Genomic DNA, 21,397 nt, shown 5'->3' with positions numbered 1-21,397 from the left:
CCTGTTGAATTTCTGAACCCAGTATATTACCTTAATTGGTTGCAACTGTTCTAAATATAGGGATATGATCGCTTATCTTTACCTTTTTACCTGCGCCGCACAAGTAACGTGTTTTCCCGCGAAATGTCAAAGAGTGATTTGCACGATTAACAAAAAACACGATCACCGGAAAGAATGAAGAAAGGCGGTCCTTTCAAAACAAACGTGAAAATGTGAAATCATTTGTAAAGAAATTAAGCCCTCTTTGATTTAAAGAACGATGGCTACAGCACAACAATTACTTAAAGAAGCTTCCGGCACGACTGAAGTTGGATTTAGTGCAAAAACTGAGGTGAAGTGTATAAACTAGTAAAATGACCCAAAAGAGCCTTCACACGGTTTTACCAGTAAATTTGTGCCTTTATTTTGCAAGATCCAGACTAGTCAAACATTTCTTTTATACACTAAAAGCTCTAAATTAGATGGCAATATCCAGTTATCTTCCCCTCTACAGAATGAAGTATAATATTATAATAAATTTATATCCACCTCAATCCCCGACCACCACCCCTAACTTAAGCAGGCTGGTAACATTGCCCGATCGGGCTTACGACACAAAAAGCAGTATTTCTTGAAAAATAATGAAGATATTTCTTTCAAACTTGGTCCATTTATTAAGCATAACAAATAATACAAATTAGAATAAAAATAACTTGGTTGCTTTCAGGTTTGGTAGAATTAGGCAGAGGCTATCTGCACGACGGTCGTGCCGATAATTTCGTTATTCGCACGATGATCATGACTGAAAGTTATGTTGATTATTTTCGTTACTGATACAACTGAAAATACTGTATACGTATGTGAAATTTAGTTTACCTTTTCTGAAGTTTTCCGTTTATTCCTTGGAGATTTTTTTTGAACTCTTTAACAAAAAGTTGCAAAACTGCACTTTTTATGCTTTAAACATGGTCAGTGATGTTAGAAATCAACTTGCTGATGTCTCTTAAAAAATAATTTTAAAAAATCGGACGTACCTACCCTATTTTTTTTAGCATGCTACCGGGAACAATTTTTTAAAGACTTATCAGATCTCCATAAAGTACAATTTTTGCATGCACCTGCCATCATTATGTTGAATCACTTGCACACGATTTATTTTATTAAAAACATAATATGAAAAGTAAAATAACGGCATAAAGGTATGCTAACTAACTGTTATTAATTATGCAAGAATATGTGTTCTTTGCATTCTTTGACTTATTTGCAATTGAGGAATTAATCATGATGCTATAACAGCTAGTATTTTTAACTAAGATTTACCTTACGCCAAAAATAGAAACGCTACCGAAACACCCATCGTGCTAATAAGAATGCTAATCGGCACGACCGTCGTGCGAATAAGAAAAATAATCGGCACGACGGTCATGCCGATAGACACTTCCGTAGAATTATTTCCCCTTTTCAGATTTTTATGACGCATACTCTTTTGAAGTCCAAAAAAAAATATGTTCTAATCCTAAGTTTAAAACAAAAAAGGGTTCAATGGCTTTCTAATGCTCTAAATTATTGCGCTAGTAAATGAATGTATACATTTTACTCTGCTTTCACTTACAACATTATTGAGAAATGTTAGTTCTAAAAACATTGCTCATACATCTGCACTAGAAACAAAGTATTTACTCTAAATACATAGAATAAAGGTATTGGTGCACAAGTTTGGAGCAATAGAAAGCCACTGAACCTTTTCTGTTTTAAACATTGCATTAAAACATCTATTGTTTGGACTTCAAAAATTATGCATCATAAAATACTGAAAAAGGGAAGTAATTCTAACAAAACTGAAGGCAACAAAGTTATTTCTATCTTGTTAAGCATTATATGGTATGCTTAATAAATGGACCAAGTTTGAAAGAAATAGCTTCATTATTTTTCAAGAAATACTACTTTTTGTGTCATAAGCCCAATCGGGCAATGTTATCAGCCTGTTAAGAGTGTCTTAAATTTATAAAGGTTTCTAAATCAACATATTTTTTACTTCCCTTTATTATTTTTGTTCATTCCGTACATAGAGGGGAAGATTGCCAGAAAGATCATCAGTAAATTTACATATTTTCTCCTTCTGATATATGCCCTTTTCTCGTTATTCCGAGCCCCTAAGCCGGTTTTTCAGTGCTGGTCAGTAGAAGATTTAAGTTTCAAAAGAGTTTTTGCTATAGTTTGGTACTCCAACATCTAAACTTATAAAATCCCCATGAAGAAAAATTCTAAGGTTTTTTGTAAATGAATAATCTAGGCTTTCACATCATGACCCTAACCCTCTGAAACAGCCAAATTCTTTCTCGTTAAAACCGAGACTTGCAATCATTTGTACTAGCTCTGAAAAATTAAGGCTTTTTTGAAAAAGTTCTTTGTTAAAATTAAGAACAGATATATTATTGTGTTAGCGGACAAGAAAGTTTTAAAATAAGTGCTTTCTGTTTTCTGTAAGAAGGTTATATATTACCCCAATGATTTTAGATAAGCAAATTTTGTGCCAAAATTTTCTGTTGTGTATATTTCTATTTTAATGCAAGTAATTCTATTTTCTTTTTACTTTTGTTTATCTGTCATATGATTTTTTACAACATACATAAAATTTAGAAACAGGAAATAGCTGCAAGTGCAAATTTTCCAAAGGCTCGGATCAATGAGAAGGCTCGGAATTACGAGAAAGAGGCATATACAATTACAAGCATGAACATTGTTTTGCCCACCACCAGATGTTATTGCGTGACGTCACAGCGATCTTGCTTATAAGCAGATGACAAAAGTTGATGCAAATTTACACACTTGCTAAGAATGAGGGATAAAACCTGAGTGCATTACTCAAACATATGCACAAAGTAAATACAGTAACAAATGATAAATTGCATAGCTATCAGAAAACATTCTTAATGGCTTTCACTGGGAATATCTGAGATAAATATGCGGAATAAGTTTGGGTACAGCGACAATCAAAAGCTTGCACATTGTAAACTTCCAGGGACCAATAAAGTGCATTCTATCCAATCGTGCCAATTGGGATATGCTTCACAAGGGGATACTGTCTACCAGTAAAATTTGAAACTGAAGATTTAAATTAATATATATTAATTAAAAACTCACTTAATTTTTCAGTATATTTTCCCAAATTTGACAATTTACCACGTTAAAAATTCCCACAATGACCAGGGGCCTTTTTCCCAAAACCCCCTGAAAAAGCCCTGTTATGTCAGAAAATAGCTTGTATTAGCTAATGTTTACATGTTTGTTATAACTGATGCTAAATTAAGATGATCTTATCTTTCTAGTATATGTAAAATGTATTTATGATTAGGCACTGGCTAGGGGTCAGGTAATCTATAAATCAGTAATACCAATTATCACTTTGTTTGCTGTAATGAAAGCTGTTATCAAACTTGTGTTTTTCTCGAGACTGAAGAATTAAAGTAATAAACTTATGATTTTCATTAATTAGTGTTTTAGACTTGGACTGGTTAAATTTATTCGTTTTACTGCTTGAGTAAATAATGTTGGCTACAGAAATTGCTGTTAAACTTTCATATTCAATATGTTTCTACCCAATCTTACTAAAGTATATCTCCAATTAACGTTACGCTTTGGATCTGAAGACATGCTATTGGTAGCCTCGTTCTGACTACCCTTCCGCTAGCCAATCAGAGCCTTGCTTTCAACATATTGAAAGGGAAAGTAGAAGTTTAAAAAAATCTATATTTAGCCACGGTACAGACTTGGTCACCTAAGGTGTCAGGCAGCCAGTTAGCTCAGTCGGTAGAGCACTCGCCATGTAAGCGAGGGGTCCCTGGTTCGAGCCCCGGGCTGACTACACATTTTTCTCACCCTTTGACATTCAACACTATTTTGATGGTTCAGTCAAATGCTTGTTGAAACAAGTCGTCTGATTGGTCGAATAAAAATAGATATGCGAAAATAAATATAGCAATATCCGAAATCCAAATATACAGAAAGATTAATTTTGAATGGGTCATCCTCAGACTTTCGTTTAGAAGATCAAGTACTTTAGTCAGATTGGTTTCTACCCTAACCCTTAGTGTCATCAGTGGTCCACAATGTATTGAAACTGGTGTCAAGATAGATATCTGCTTGCACCTGTTCACAGATTTAAAGTCTCTTAGTTAAAATTAGGCATTATATTCAACTTTTTTGAAGTTTTTACATGAATATTAATGTTTACTTTATTGGAGCAACTAACTCCGACCAGTAATTAGACTTTTTTGGATTTTTGAATGTCCTTGTTTTCCTAAAAGTAAAATGCAGTAATTGGTAAAGGCATGGGGGGATGGCAACAGTTTTTACTATAAAATATCAGATCATAAATAAGCCATCCCATTAAGCTGAACTTGTAAGACTACACTACAGTCATACCAGATATTTTTAATTGCACAAGTGACAATGGTTACTGATTAGTGTCCTTATCTACATGACAGGTGTGTTAGTTGCATAAATTTCTGTTTCTGGCATAAGCCTTGATAAGGTATATGGCACTAAGAATGTGTTACTAACATGCTGACTCTGTTTAAAATAATATAAAATAAGACGAATCCTCAAAGCAACCTAGTTAAAATCAGGTATTACAATTAAAAAGTATTTAATATTGATATCTTTTTACATTTAAAAATTTTTTGCTCGTGTTATGTATCTATGGCTTCTATGCAAGCAGTTTTGTGACTGTATAGCCAACTAATTTATTTACCTTTTCTTATCTTACTTCTTTATATTTTTGAGCAGGCTTTTCTGCAAGCTGCAGGAAAGAGTCATTTGGGACATGAGGAGGCAAAGCTCTTCTTCAGATTTATCCAACAATGTCTGCATACATTCATGACAAAGTTGAAGAATTTGAAGGATGTTGGTCAGGTTAAAGAGATTCTCAAGACATCCATTGTATGTGGACAAGCATACACACATTTACAACATTGTGTAGAGGAGGACAAGACACATACAGTGCCTTCAATATTATTCTATATTGTACGCAGCCTTCAAGACAGTGTACATGTAAGTTACATCGTGTTTTTGTTTGTTTTGTGTTGCGATGCTGTGTTGTAGCAATTCGCTCCAAACCTGCCTTTAACCCTTATCATGCTGGACACAATTTATTCTGCCTTTTCGACCAGTCTGATCTAATCGTGCACTGTTTGCCATTCAGTCAGTATCTTTTTGGTAAGCACCCCTTTAAACAGTTAACGGAACTGTCTAAATTGAGAGATGAACAAGTCCATTATAGAAATTTAGCAGGATAAGTGTTAAATGCTGGAGCACACAATACAGAATGCATTTATACCTTGATTCATCGGACTATGTCATTTTCAGCCCTTAATAATTGACAAGGCTGTACAGATCAAACTTGTCTTGTTTCAATATACCTGCATGTAAAATATTTTGAAAAATCTATTAAAAGCAATGGACTGCTAAGTGCTATCCAAGATTTAAGCACAGATAAGCACACATATGGTAATAGTATATTAATGAAAATTTGCTTCTTTTTGAATATGAATCTTTCATATGCTAAATATGGTTTTTAGTTTGACTATTCAAAGAATAGGGGAGCTATCCTACTCGCCCCGGCGTGATCGTGAGCATTAGCGTGAGTGTCACACAAATGTTAAGTTTGTGTACCACCCCAAATATTTTCAAAGTCCATTGAGATATTGCTTTGATATTTTGCATACTTGTTTACCATCATGACCCCAGTCTGTAAAAAGGAGGAGGTAACTCTATCAAGCATTTTGACTGAATTATGGCCCCTTTTCGACTTAGAATAAATGTTAAAGTTTGCGTACCACACCAAATATTTTCAAAGTCCATTGAGATATTGCTTTGATATTTTGCATACTTGTTTACCATCATGACCCCAGTCTGTAAACAGGAAGAGGCAACTCTATCAAGCATTTTGACTGAATGATGGCCCCTTTTCGACATAGAATATGCTTATTGTAATGTTAAAGTGTTACTCATTGCTTATATTATACTATCAAGCACTGACTGAGAATAGTCGAGCGCGCTGTCCACTGACAGCTCTTGTTGGTTTTACTTTCATATATTTTTGTATTACAGGTCTATGCTAAGTACATTATAACAGTATCAGAGATGGTGTATGAGATGCTGGATGCTGCTGGATGTCCAAAAACTTCCCACACCATACTTGGTGCATTCCACAGCTTTCTTTGGAACACCTCTGCCAAAGCCCTGGAAAAAGGTACATTTCTTACAGACACTGCTGTATAATTCCAGCAATCACTACAAGTTTAAAATTCAGATGAAAAATATAAAGAACGTGTAACAGTTAAGAACTGTTGTTAAATGTTTGTAAAGTCCAGTGCAGTGTGTGAATTCTGTACTTTATTTCAAAAACGTCTCAAGTGTTTTGCTCCTTTGAAGTCACAAGTTTTGTACAGTACAAAATTACTTTGCAAATACTGAAATATGTAGGTACCTGCTTATTCAAATATAATTAGAAATCTATGAATCTCAAAAAACTTTTTCTTACATTTTGATCGATTTTGTATGTAAACTTGTGTTATGTAAAAGGGTGTGATATTACTTTCAAAGTCATTATGCAACTGTTGTCTGTTATTGCTGTTTAGAATAATTTGCTCCAATTTGAATAACATTAATAACTTTAATTCATAATTATGTTTCTAGGTTCCTCTCAAGGCTTGAAAGATGTTCTCATGTTCCGGAAGATGTCTCTACTGTTTGTATGCTGCGTACCATTGAACAACAACAAAAATTTACCCCTATTCCAGTACACAATCTCACATTACACACAGTTCAAGAGGGAATGGATTGACAAGGGCACAATAGACACATTTTATAGCATCTTTCAGTGTGTGTTTGATAGATTAAAAAGGTTACAGAACACACTAGAAACTGATGAAGATAAATCAGCTTGTAGACTGTTTCTCCTTCAAATACATGTTCTGTTAGTCGAGTATTTACTTAAAATATCAGATTATTCAAAAGCTAGAGATATAATTGAAGTCATGAATGAAAAATGTCCATTAATTATAAGTGTAAAAGATGTGTATTCATACACTGCGGACTGTTTGGAGGCTTTCAAAAATTCACAAAAGCCAAATATTAGCAGTGTGAAGTTAAGAGAGACAAACAATTTTATTAAACAGTGCATAGAATCTGAACCAAGGGAAACTTTAAAGCCGTTGATTGCGGCTCTCGCGTGCTTTACTCAGTCTTTCAGTTCGAAGGTACTTGTCAGTTTAGAAACAAGTTTAGTGAAAGAGTTATCCGTGAGTTGTAAACTTGTGCAAACAATGTGCCAGAAACTGCCGCTAGAAAGCCCCAAGTCGGGGAAGACGAGTGACAATAAAAAAGAGAAAGAACTAGCCACAGAGAAGGTGAATTGTGTATCTGCATGTCTACAGTCGTACTTTAAACAACTACAGTTACTGCACAAACTGTTGGATGATGATACAGGTATTATATTTTATAAAAAAAATTTTTTTAATATAAATGGGATATACTTTGATTGAAAATTCACGTATAACATCCTCATTAAACATACTTACATAACCAAGTTAGGTAACTCTTTGTAAAAATTACATGAAATTATGGTTCTTTTGAGTTAGAAACTAAGGTCAAAGTTTTGTGTGCAAGTAATTACTATAATAAATTTTTAATTTGTAAGAAGCTGTAACAACAGGGATAAAAGTGGGTATTTTTTTTTTCTCTGAGCCACAGCTTTTTGCGAAACAATAAAACCTGTGTAAGTCTTGCCAAGTTATTGCCCTTGTTTGACTTAGAAGTTGTCGAATATTTGAGCACATGGTCTTACTGGCTCTTGTTATATTTGTTCTATTTTTCAGGTTTAGAGGTGTTTCAAGAATGTACTGATGTGTCTGAAAAGTTCCAGCAGTACATAGAAGCCAACCACAGTCAGATTCCAGAAAACACCCTAAGTTCACATAGATATAATATAGGTAGGGATTTTTCTAGAGCTAAATAACTGGGCTCAGCGTGTCTATTTTCTGCTGACTAGTATGTTGGCATCACTTCTGGTACCACTATGTCATATGTAACTTAACTTTGTTTTACGTGTATTTCAGTGATTCAGGTTAATATATATTATATATGTAACTTGATTGGTATACTATGTATGTTTCAATGTTTCAGGTTATATATGTAACGTTGTTGGTGTACTACGTATGTTTCAGGTTATATATGTAACTTGATTGGTGCAGTATGTATGTTTCAGGTTATATATGTTACTTGTTGGAGTACTATGTATGTTTCAATGTTTCAGGTTATATATGTATCATGGTTGGTGTACTATGTATGTTTCAGGTTATATATGTAACTTGATTGGTGCAGTATGTATTTTTTTTTTTTTGGTGGATTTAACGTCGCACCGACATGATAGGTCATATGGCAACTTTCCAGCTTTAATGGTTGAGAAAGACCCCAGGTGCCGCTCCGTGCATTATTTCATCACGAGCTGGCACCTGGGTAGAACCACTGACCTTCCGTAAGCCGGCTGGATGGCTTCCTCACATGAAGAATTCAACGCCCCGAGTGAGGCTCGAACCCACATTGATGAGGGGCAAGTGATTTGAAGTCACCGACCTTAACCACCTTAATCACTCGGCCATGGAGGCAGTATGTATGTTTCAATGTTTCAGTTTATATATGTAACTTGATTGATTTACTATATATGTTTCAGGTTGTATATGTAACTTGATTGGTGCAGTATGTATGTTTCAGTGTTTCAGGTTATATAATTATGTAACTTGATTGGTGTACTATGTATGTTTCAGGTTATATATGTAACTTGATTGGTGTACTATGTATGCATGCAGGACACTATGACATGGCAGCCTCACTGTACACAGTTGTTGTGAATCAGCTACACAAATGTCAACAACCTCAGGTAAAATATTTACATGTTCCATCTTCTGTAGCAAAAAGTGACATATGAGCCGTGCCATGAGAAAACCAACATAGTGGGTTTGCGACCAGCATGGATCCAGACCAGCCTGCGCATCCGCGCAGTCTGGTCAGGATCCATGCTGTTCGCTTTCAAAGCCTATTGTAATTAGAGAAACTGTTAGCGAACAGCATGGATCCTGACCAGACTGCGCGGATGCGCAGGCTGGTCTGGATCCATGCTGGTCGCAAAGCCACTATGTTGGTTTTCTCATGGCACGGCTCATATACACTGTAGTGTAAAGAGAAGTGAAGGGACTACCATCTGATTTCAGTAAAATGTTTGACTGTACACAAATATAAATGCTCTCTCACATGTGCTGAAGTTCAGCTTCCAGTTGCTGTGTCCGCTTTACAGACTATATTTTTTGGAAATTTTCTCTTATGGTTTACATGAACTGATGATGCATAATATGCAAGCACCTAGTTGCAAAATCCAGGTCACACTGGAGGTAAGATATATGTCCTCATTACTCTTGCATGCATCAATCAGGATGATAAATGGATTTTAATAGGGAATCAGTCCAGTTGATTTTCCCTTTACGATAACATGCGAGATACCAAGTTAAACTATTGTAATAAACTATGATAAAATGAGTTAGTTATTTAGTTGACTCTTAACTGACTATAACTTTTGGCCCATGTTTGACTTAGACATTTTTGAAAGTGTCTATTGTGAATGTTTTTGAGTCTGTCAAGTTGGCTAAGTAAGAAAATCTCAGAAGTACCACTCTAAGTGTTTAATCTCTCAGCTGAATGTAGGGAACTTTTGTCAAAAATAGAGGGAAATGTGGTAGAATTTCGGCTTTGGCCCTAAAAATTCACCAGAAAAGGATCAGTTACTAGTAATAATAGTTAGCACTGATGAGAAAACACTGTTCAGGTTCATTCATAACAGTGTAACACTGAATTTAACATTAACCCTAACAAAACAATCTATTTTCAGCCACAGTTGATAAAGATGTTTGAGAAGTTGGTAGATTGTTACATAGAGCAGGAGAAATGGACTGAGGCTACACAGGCTGTAGTAAAGGCCTTCACTGCAGTAGAAGGTGATATACTACCAGTAGCCATTATCTGGACCAGGTTGAAGAAAGATGCAAGCTCTAAAGATGAAATATTCCAGTCTTTGTAAGTGGATTCCTGATCTGTTTGGATCTGATATGTGATGATGTTTTCTTTCAGGTTCATTTGAATCTTTAAGAATTGTTTCTAGAACAGAATAGAGTTTTATATTTGCTCCAAGGTCTCAGACCCATGCAAACATATTTGCAAATTCAGTGAGCACAAAATTACAGCATATGTACACTCAGGTAAGGAGTAAACGCAACAGCTGATGTCAAATACATGTAGCCTCTTAACGTTTTAATTATTAAACATTTAAATTTCTCTTAAACAGAGTATGCATTTAATTTGATGTAAACCTCATTTTTAGCTCGGCTGATTTTTGAAAAGAATCTACGAGGTATTTTCATCACTTGATCGTCGGCGTTGGTTAACATTTTTGTTTAGGTCCACCTTTTCTCAAACGCTGTAAGAGCTACAGCTTTGCAACTTTGCACACTTGTTTATCATCATTAGGGGACTATGTAGGCCAAGAACTATTACTTTGATATGCATTTTGTCAAAATTATGGCCATTTTTGTACTTAGAAAAGCTTTTTGGTTAAATTTTTTGTTTAGGTCCATCTTTTCTCATCTTTTCTGTATAAGAGATACAGCTTTGAAACTTTGCACACTCTTTTATCATCAAACTGTGTAGGCCAAGAACGATAAATCTGACCTGCATTTTGTAAGAATTATGGCCCGTTTTGTACTTAGAAAATTTGAGTTTCTTGGTTAATATTTTTGTTTAGGTCCACCTTTTCTCAAAAGCAATAACAGATACAGCTTTGAACCTTTGCACACTTGTTTATCATCGTTAGGTGACTATATAGGCTAAGAACCAAAACTCTGATCTACATTTTGTCAAAATTATGGTCCTTTTTGTATCTGAAGTATAACTATTTTCTTACGTATTGTCCAGCACTTGCAGACGAGCGAAGGCACCCATAGGCAGTGCTCTTGTTTATAGATACAAATATATTATATTATCTTATTGATGATTGGGAACTTAGCTTTCCTATCTTTCCCCTTGGCTGAAAGTCAAGAGTTAAATTGATGAATGGGTGCATAGATCATCTGCCCTGGACAAGCTAAAATGATTGGTTGGTGCATGCAATAAGATTGAAGTTAAATTGACATTTGTTTTCATTACTTTCAGGACATTAAAAACTGTTATTGAAAGTTCCGGTGTGGAATTGAAGGGTGTGACATGCAGAAAATTGTTGATAGTAGAGTACGAAGCCTGGAAATTGTATTCAAGGTTAGTTCTGTAATTGCTTAATGTCTGTAAGGTTAGTTCCATAGTAGATATAGGTTAGTGACTGCCAATACAGTACAAAGCCTGAAAATTGTACTAAAATTTATTTTTAGCTCATCTGATTTTTTGAGAAAAAAATGATAAGTTATTGTCATCTCTTGATCGGCATCGGCGTTGCCTGGTGAAGTTTTATGTTCAGGTCAGCTTTTCTCTTAAACTATCAAAGCTATAGTCATTATCCTCATTGAAAAGGAGATGGTATGATAAGGCTAGCAGGCATTAGATGGTCTGTGTAAACATAATTTAGTATTCTGTTTTTAGCTCACATGTCACAAAGTGACAATGTGAGCTTTTGTGATCACGCAGCGTCCGTCGTCCGTGCGTGCGTGCGTCCGTGCGTGCGTCCGTGCGTGCGTAAACTTTTGCTTGTGACCACTCTAGAGGTCACATTTTTCATGGGATCTTTATGAAAGTTGGTCAGAATGTTTATCTTGATGATATCTAGGTCAAGTTCGAAACTGGGTCAACTGCGATCAAAAACTAGGTCAGTAGGTCAAATAATAAAAAAACCTTGTGACCTCTCTAGAGGCCATATTTTTCATGGGATCTGTATGAAAGTTGGTCAGAGTGTTTATCTTGATGATATCTAGGTCAAGTTCGAAACTGGGTCAACTGTGATCAAAAACTAGGTCAGTAGGTCAAATAATAAAAAAACCTTGTGACCTCTCTAGAGGCCATATTTTTCATGGGATCTGTATGAAAGTTGGTCAGAATGTTCATCTTGATGATATCTAGGTCAAGTTCGAAACTGGGTCAACTGCGGACAAAAACTAGGTCAGTAGGTCAAATAATAAAAAAACCTTGTGACCTCTCTAGAGGCCATATTTTTCATGGGATCTTCACGAAAGTTGGTCAGAATGTTCATCTTGATGATATCTAGGTCAAGTTCGAAACTGGGTCATGTGCCGTCAAAAACTAGGTCAGTAGGTCAAATAATAAAAAAACATTGTGACCTCTCTAGAGGCCATATTTTTCATGGGATCTGTATGAAAGTTGGTCAGAATGTTCATCTTGATGATATCTAGGTCAAGTTCGAAACTGGGTCAACTGCGATCAAAAAGAAGGTCAGTAGGTCAAATAATAAAAAAACCTTGTGACCTCTCTAGAGGCCATATTTTTCATTGGAACTGTATGAAAGTTGGTCAGAATGTTCATCTTGATGATATCTAGGTCAAGTTCGAAACTGGGTCAACTGCGGTCAAAAACTAGGTCAGTAGGTCTAAAAATAGAAAAACCTTGTGACCTCTCTAGAGGCCATACTTGTGAATGGATCTTCATGAAAATTGGTTAGAATGTTCACCTTGATGATATCTAGGTCAGTTTCGAAACTGGGTCACGTGCCTTCAATAACTAGGTCAGTAGGTCAGATAACAAAAAAACCTTGTGACCTTTCTAGAGGCCATATTTTTAACGGGATCTGTATGAAAATTGGTCAGAATTTTTATCTTGATGATATCTAGGTCAAGTTCGAAACTTGTTCAACTGTGGTCAAAAACTAGGTCAGTAGGTCTAAAAATAGAAAAACCTTGTGACCTCTCTAGAGGCCATACTTTTCAACGGATCTTCATGAAAATAAGTCAGAATGTTCACCTTGATGATATCTAGGTCTTGTTTGAAACTTGGTCACGTGTTTTTAATAACTAGGTCAGTAGGTCAAATAACTAAAAAGCCTTGTGACCTCTCTAGAGGCCATATTTTTCATGGGAACTATATGAAAATTGGTTTGAATGTTCATCTTGATGATATCTAGGTCAGGTTTGAAACTGGGTCAACTGCGGTCAAAAACTAGGTCAGTAGGTCTAAAAATAGAAAAACCTTGTGACCTCTCTAGAGGCCATACTTTTGAATGGATCTTCATGAAAATTGGTCAGAATGTTCACCTTGATGATATCTAGGTCTTGTTCGAAACTGGGTCACGTGCCTTCAATAACTAAGTCAGTAGGTCAAATAATAAAAAATCTTGTGACCTCTCTAGAGGCCATATTTTTCAGTGGATCTTCATGAAAATTGGTTAGAATTTTTATCTTGATGATATCTAGATCAGATTCAACACTGGGTCACATGAGCTCAAAAACTAGGTCACAATATCAAATAATAGAAAAAAACGACATCATACTCGGTTTAAAACTGGGTCATGTGGGGACAGGTGAGCGATTCAGGACCATCATGGTCCTCTTGTTATTGTACAGGAGACGGTATGATACAGAATACCACATATTTTGTGAGTTGTTGGAAACTACCCAGACACCTGCACAGAAAGCCGAGGCTATGGTCGCCCTTGCAACTACCATGTGTATAACTGGTGGCACATACAAAAACATGTAAGACATTTTTAATGTGTGCATCTTTTCTGTTATGTCTATGTGTAAAATTTTGCTTTCAGCTCCTTATACAGTCAAAGCTTTACTGTTGTCAAAATTCGTGTTCTTAGCAACCTTACTGAATCTTTACTAGTTTTTGAGTAATTTGTGTTGTGAATAAAATTAAAATGTTACTTATTTGCTTTTTTGGTTTGTTAAGTGGGACCTAACACTTGTCTGTTTAGTTGTAATCAGGATTCATTTCTTTCAGGTCGGCTGGTGAGATGTTAAATAAAGCTATAATTGCACTGGACAAGAATGGCACAAGCTCCGAGAGAATACTTGCATTGGCTAACTACACTAAATACGCCCTCTTACACGAAGAAGCAATAGAGGTATAGTTGTTGAATTATAAGTACATAGGCAGTACCTTTTTTGCCATCAGACTCACCCTTTGATATCAAAACACTAATTTAAAAAACGTAATTTAACATCATAAGGGAAAACATTGTTAGAATTGGTCATATTATATGTTCGTTTAACTTTTACCCTGCTAAATTTCTGAAATGGACTGGTCCATCATTCAATTTGGGCGATAGTATTAAATATTCGAAGGGGTGTTCACTGAAAATTTACTGACTGAATAGCGAACAGTGCAGACCATGATCAGACTGCACGGATGTGCAGGCTGATCTTGGTCTGCACTGGTTGCAAAGGCAGAATCACTTGCCGCGAGCAGGCTAAGGGTTAATTAGGCTGAGCAAGGTTTTTCCAAAGTATTTAAGTTATGCAGTGGCATTCATTTAGCCTAAGGGATGTCTCTGGCCTGATTGTTAAAGTCACTGACTTCATGTAACTTGACACACACAAGATCAAGATGGCTTACAGAAGCTCGATGATTCCACTTTGGTATGCAGATAATGCCTGGAGAGGCACCTTGGGTCTTCCTCTACCATCAATAGCTTGACCACACCTGCCATCTTTTCCAAAATATCACAGGACTTTCATGCTTTTGAACCACATTCTTGATCACATAAGAATGGAAGCATTTCTCCCAATTTATCATAGACACTTCTGTGTCAGATCCCAAGAATCAGGCTGTTAAAAGTCATATATATGTACAGAGTTGAGCAGGTGCTCTGGGCAAAGTATTTATATTTCAGTTGTAATTTTGCAAATAATTTATTCGTCCTCTTACAGTTCATGAAAAACGAGAATGGAGAACTCTTATACTTCGGGACCGGAGATCTCTCGGCAAACTCGAGGTTTACTCTCCAACAAGAGCAGGATAATCTCCCTTTCCTCGTACGAGCAATCGAATTGTGGGAGAAAAGTCTGGCACACAAGAGTCAGAAATCCTCCAAAGGTGGAGAAAAAGTGTCAAAGGAAACAACTATATCTAAAGAGAACTTGTTTGGACTAGAACATCATATAGATAACCTGATTATGTGTGGTACTAGGCTCATAGCAATGAAACAGGTAGGTCATTATTTGCACCTGTGATCAACAAAACTTTCATTTTGTTACTTTAATATTACTTTGTCTTCGTCCTGGGGCTTTCGTGGTTGAGTGAATCGCTTGCCCGTCACAGATGTGGGTTCGAAACCTCACTTGGGGTGTAGAATTCTTCATTTGAAGATGTGAGGAAGCCATCCAGCTTCCTACAAAAGGTCAGTGGTTCTACCAAGGTGCCCGCCTGTGATGAAGTAGTGCCGGAAGTGGCACCTGGAAAAGTTGCCACATGACCAAAATTGAGAAATTATACCAAACAAAAAAGAAATTATATAAATTAAATATTTTATTTGATATGTATATATATATAAACAGATCTGGAAAACATTTCTAATTGTCCTGTAACAGCTCATTTATTTTATAAATAAAAGAAGAGGGATTGCTGATGCAAAGAAATGAAGTATGATGCATTTCAATCATGTTATAATGTTTATTTTTAGCCTCAGCTGGCTTTAAGGGCCCTACAAGTAGTAAAGGACCAGTTACCAAACCTTAAAGACTCAAAGAGGGCCTTAGATCTCTCGCTCCAGGTGACGCGGTCCCTCATGTTGCTAGGCCGGTACAAGGAGGCGGAGTCTGTGATTGACGGCACAGGAGATAACAAGAAACAAACGAGGCCAACTAGTATGTCACTGCTCATGTCAGAGCTCTACATGTTCATTGGAAAGGTTTGTTTCTACATTATAATTCAAGTTGTACATCATTGTTCCTGTCTGTATCATGGTTCCTGTATACATTGTTGTTCCTGCATGTACATGTATTGATTGAATTTTTATGCCCCTAAAGGTGGACACATTAAAATTGCACTGTCCATCCGTGTGTTTGTGTGGGCATCCGTCCATGTAAATCTTGTCTGGGCTGCCATTCATAAAGGGATTTTGAAATAACTTGGCATAAATGTTCACCATAATAAGACAACATGTCATGTGTAAGACCCAGACCCCTAGCTTCAAGGTCAAGGTCACACTTAGAGGTCAAAGGTTAACTTATGACATATATGGATTCAGTATTGTGATATGTTCTGGCTTTTTGAGATCATGGAATACATTCAATTTTACTATAATGAAATTCTGTTGAAGCTGATACGTGGGGTGTTACATATTTCATTGTCTCTCATGAGGAGACTCGGTCAAACCAAGTCTGCTGTTACTTAACTTGGTTGCAAAGGATCTTGTTCTAGTTTTCTATTATTCATTATATGAAATGTTGCTGAAAACGACTTCAGATGCTACAAGAAACTATATTCTTGATATCTTACCTCAGGTTAGCATTTTTAGTGGCTTGCAGTTAAATAATTTCTTCATCGTTAGATATTATATACTTTTAAAGAATATTCTATTTCATGCAGAACACTACCATATTTAACCTTTAGCCTGCTTTCAGCAAGTGATTCTGCCTTTGCGACCACTGTTCGCTATTCAGTCAGTAAGTTTTCAGTGAACACCCCTTCAAATAGTAAATGGTACTGCCCAAATTGAATGATATGCCATTCCATTTTAGAAATTTAGTACAAAAATAATGATAAAGCGTAGAAATTAGGGATGGGAACGAATACTGAAATCAATATTCGAATATTCGGTTTATTTTAATGGAAGCTTTACATACTTATTAAGTGATTGGCATATACACAACGTATTCATTTGTTTAAAGCGTGGATCATCGTACGTAAAAAGGCCAAAAAATGTTTGATTCAGGTTACCCGGTCCTACCCTAGGCTAGCAAAACCTGCGGATCCTAGCGTTTTATTTCACGATTCTGTCAGTATAATCATGAACATATTTAACTAATTCAGTGTTTTAGCTTCAAAATGATACAAAAAATCAAAACTATTATAATTTAGACCATCGCAATTTTATCTAAAAATAGCAGGTTGTCCCAGTTAAACACGTGACGCGCTGTTGTATTACAGCTGCCATTTTGAAAATTTTTAATCGTGGTATAAAAAGCAAATAAGGCAGACTTAAACCTCCTTCAACATGAACTTATGCACCAATCATATGTTATTTCTTGATTTTAATATAAAGTACTACAAAATTTAATTAGAATACGGCCAATTGCGATTCTGCGGATGGTCAAAAACGTCGTACAAAATATTGTGAAAAGATCGACAATATCTACAAGTTTGGTGTTGTTTTCGAAAAAAAAAATTCTAAAACTTGTTACATAAAACAGGCGCCAATAAAAATGAACAAAAGATAAAAAGATATCACATTTACGCCTAATACAAACTGTTAATCCGTAGCGATGACCCCAGGTAATTATGCATTGCAATTTTCTTGTTAATTGGACATCTTTTGACATGCATCTGACACATTGACGCCTGTTGCAAACTGTTAATCCGTAACGATGTCCCCTGCCAATTATGCATTGCCATTTTCTTGTTAATTGGGCATCTTTTGATACGCGATAAACAAACATGACATGGTTTTATTCTGTAGAATTAGCATGCTCATACTGCCCAAAATCAATGATAATTATTTTGAAAAAAAAATATACAATAATTTACGAATATTCGAATTTTATTTTCATATTCAAATATTCGTCCGGTTTTCGAATATTCGAATATTCGTTCCCATCCCTAATAGAAATGAAATTATGAGATAAAAAATCTGCCTGTAAGTCGAGTAATACTATGGACGGATATAGTAACTATTTGATACATTTTGCAGAGAGACAAGGGACTGGAGATTTTACAGTCTGTGTTAGATAGTAAGGAATTTCTTGGAAAAACTCAGAAGATTTACCTAATGCAAGGAACAGCTAAACGTCTGCTATCAATGGCTCTATGTCTGCCTGGTGGTGATCACATGATTAATTCAACCAATCAGTATCTGCTTTATCTAGCATTTGAGGCGGTACAGTGTCATGTGACAGTTGTAAACTTCCTCACCCAGAATAAGTCTTTTGAAAAAAATTCAGGTAGGTTTTATGTGATTATGTTATATAACTAATTACTTTTTGTGATTCTGGTGTCTTACCTTTCCTTCATGTATTTACTTTGATTTTAATATGATTTTTGTGTTCCATTCCACCCACAGACATATATCTCAAGAAGTCTTTGACCTAGAGTCATGAAAATTTATAGAAATATTATTAAGCATGTGAAAATGTGTACCTTGGGTAGTCTTTTCTTGGCGGGGGTTAGGGGTGGGAACGAGTTGTGTTGCCCTTGTCTATCAGTCCGTCTGTCTGTCCAATTTTGTATCATTCATATCTCAAAAAAGTATTTGACCCAGAGTTGTCAAACCTCAAAGGATTGTTATTCAGCACAGGAAGTTGTGCACCAGGGGTATGAATTTGATCTCACACAGCCGGACATGAGTTATGGCCCTTGACTTAGACAAGAGTATGCATAAAAAAGGCCTAAGTTTGTGTCACATGTATCTCAAAAAGAATTTGACAAAGTAATATGAAACATTACAAGAATATTATTCATCATGTGAAGTTGTGCACCTAGGGTTTTGTTAGAGATAGCACTTAGCCAGGCCAAAGTTGTGGCCCATTTCTTTGTCAAAAATATGCATAAAAAGGCATAAAAGTTGTGTTGCACATATCTCAAAAAGTGTTTCACCTAGGGTCATGAAACATCATAGGAATATTATGCAGCATGTGAAACTGTGCACCTGGGACTACGTTTTAGATTTCTTTAAGTTAGACCAGAGTTATCGTCCTTGATTATCAAAAGTATGTTTAAATTGGATACAAGTTTGTGTCGCATGTATCACAAAAAGTATTCCGATTTAAGAGTCATAAAACTTCATGGGATTGTCATATAGCATGTGGATTGTGCACCTGTTGTTTTATTTGAGATTTTCCTCAACCAGACTAGAGTTATGGTCCTTTACTTAGAAAAAAATACTTATAAAGTGCTTGAAAGTTTGTGTTGCATAGATCTTATAAAATAGTTCACCTAAGAGTCATGAAACCATGTAGGAGTATTATCCAGCATGTGAATTTATGCACCTGAGTTTTGTTTTTATGTCACTGCAAAACCAGAGTTAATGCCCTTGACTTAGTCAAAAAATAAAAAGTTTGTGCCCCATGTATTTCAATAAATACTTAACCTAGAGTGGTAAAACATAAGAGGATTGTTTTATAGCATGTGAAGTTATGCACCTGGTGTTCTTTTTGGGATTTCATACAGCTAGACCAGAGTTATGGTCCTTCACTGAGTGAAAAATACACATGAAGTTCTTAAAAGTTTGTGTTGCACACAAATTAAAAAATATTTCTCCTAGAGTTATGAAATCATATACAGTGATAGGAGTTGGGGGCACCTGTGTCCTATAGACACACATCTAGTTTTATTTTGGATTTTATGATGTTTTGTAGTATCCTTAGCCTCACCCCACCCCACCGGCACCCCAACCAAAAGGTGATGTGAAAGTTTAGTTTGTCATGCATTGTCAACAAGTAACATATGACAGTAAGACTGCAGTACAGTGCTTTAGGGTATAGAGGATAGATTGATAAATTTTATATTTAGACTTGAATTATTGTATAAATTTTCATATCATTCTTTTACTGGCATGCAAACAGATATTCTGACATACATTTTAAATATTTGCTTGTTGCGTTATTTTTCATGTGTCATCAAATGTAAAATAAAGTTGTCCCCTATAGACTAAATCAGTGTATATGTAAAAAACGTCAGTGAATGAAAAGTATTTGATAGAAATTTAAAAAGCTGAATGTTTCTGAAAAGAGAATACATTATTATTCTGATTTATAGTAAAGAAATCTTGGAAAGTTTGTTAAGATGTGGATTTTAAACTAATAATGGAAAAAATGACCAAAACTATCCTGTACACCCTAAATCAGCTCATATGTAAACAATGGCTAGGAGAGAAAAAGCACATGCATTTCTATGAAATGCTGAATGTTTTAAGAAGAATAGATGTTTTCTGCCTGATATACTGATAAAAAAATTACTGTTTTCATTTCTTTGAATTGGAATGCAGGAAAAATTAGTAAGCTATCCGCTATACCCTAAAGCACTGTAAGTGTGGTTGCTGGCCGTCCTGTTAGTATTTACTAGTTTTAAAAGTATAGCTGATGTTAAAATTTCACCTTTCAGATAAGTGGTTAATACTGAATGAAATCCTGTCATCCCTGCTGCATCTGTGTCAGTTATGTAGATTTATTGGTCTACCTCGAGAAGCTCTTTGTTACCTCAAAGCTGGACTCAATATATCACAAGGTCAAGGTCTTCCTAGATGGTGAGTATCTTATTAGCTCATCTGATTTTTTGAAAAAAAATCATGAGTTATTGTCATCACTTGAGCGGTTGTCGGCGTCGGCGTTGCCTGGTTAAGTTTTATGTTTAGGTCAGCTTTTCTCCTAAACTATCAAAGCTATTGCTTTGAAACTTGGAATACTTGTTCACCATCATAAGCTGACCCTGTATAGCAAGAAACATAACTCCATCTTGCTTTTTGCAAGATTTATGGCCCCTTTTGTACTTAGAAAATATCAGATTTCTTGGTTAAGTTTTATGTTTAGGTCAACTTTTCTCCTAAACTATCAAAGCTATTGCTTTGAAACTTGGAATACTTGTTCACCATCATAAGCAGACCCTGTACATCAAGAAACATAACTCCATCTTGCTTTTTGCAAGATTTATTGCCCCTTTTGGACTTAGAAAATCAGTTTTCTTGGTTAAGTTTTATGTTTAGGTCAGCTTTTATTCTAAACTATCAAAGCTATTGCTTTAAAACTTGCAACACTTGTTCACCATCATAAGTTGACCCTGTATAGCAAGAAACATAACTCCGTCCTGCTTTTTGCAAGATTTATGGCCCCTTTTGGACTTAGAAAATATCAGATTTCTTGGTTAAGTTTTATGTTTAGGTCAACTTTTTCTCTTAAACTATCAAAGCTATTGCTTTGAAACTTGCAACACTTGTTCACCATCATAAGCTGACCCTGTACAGCAAGCAACATAACTCCATCCTGCTTTTTGCAATAATTATTGCCGCTTTTGGACTTAGAAAATCATTTTCTTGGTTGAGTATTATGTTTAAGTCAACTTTTCTCATAAACTATCAAAGCTATTGCTTTAAAACTTGCAACAGTTTTTCACCATCATAAGTGGACACTGTACATCAAGAAACATAACTCTATCCTGCTTTTTGCAAGAATGATGGCCCTTTTTAGACTTAGAAAATCATGGGTAGGACAATATTTCT

At 35.6% G+C, this 21,397-nt stretch overlaps 1 protein-coding gene across 1 annotated transcript; it reads left to right on the top strand.

Annotated features, from left to right (window-relative positions):
* Positions 1 to 145: 145 nt before the first annotated feature.
* LOC123559935 (uncharacterized) lies at positions 146 to 20,432 on the top strand. The gene is made up of 14 exons (XM_053516652.1): positions 146 to 331; positions 4,768 to 5,031; positions 6,091 to 6,232; positions 6,679 to 7,470; positions 7,860 to 7,973; positions 8,808 to 8,920; positions 9,923 to 10,107; positions 11,239 to 11,340; positions 13,587 to 13,718; positions 13,969 to 14,092; positions 14,898 to 15,176; positions 15,650 to 15,877; positions 17,879 to 18,128; positions 20,287 to 20,432. Exons 1-14 carry the CDS (start codon positions 260 to 262, stop codon positions 20,430 to 20,432), a joined length of 2,943 nt encoding a protein of 980 aa, XP_053372627.1. The 5' UTR covers positions 146 to 259.
* The last annotated feature ends 965 nt before the right edge of the window (positions 20,433 to 21,397 follow it).

Source organism: Mercenaria mercenaria, chromosome 10 (genome assembly GCF_021730395.1).
Source record: "Mercenaria mercenaria strain notata chromosome 10, MADL_Memer_1, whole genome shotgun sequence".
Lineage (NCBI taxonomy): Eukaryota > Metazoa > Mollusca > Bivalvia > Venerida > Veneridae > Mercenaria > Mercenaria mercenaria.
The sequence above is the reverse complement of the archived record's forward strand: the minus strand, read 5'-3'. Positions and strand labels throughout refer to the sequence as shown.

Excerpts from the sequence above, each read along its gene's own strand:
- LOC123559935 (XM_053516652.1), top strand. The coding sequence starts at position 260 with ATGGCTACAGCACAACAATTACTTAAAGAAGCTTCCGGCACGACTGAA. Across the intron at positions 5,032-6,090 it reads GCCTTCAAGACAGTGTACAT|GTCTATGCTAAGTACATTAT; the intron begins GTAAGTTACATC and ends TTTGTATTACAG. Across the intron at positions 7,471-7,859 it reads ACTGTTGGATGATGATACAG|GTTTAGAGGTGTTTCAAGAA; the intron begins GTATTATATTTT and ends TCTATTTTTCAG.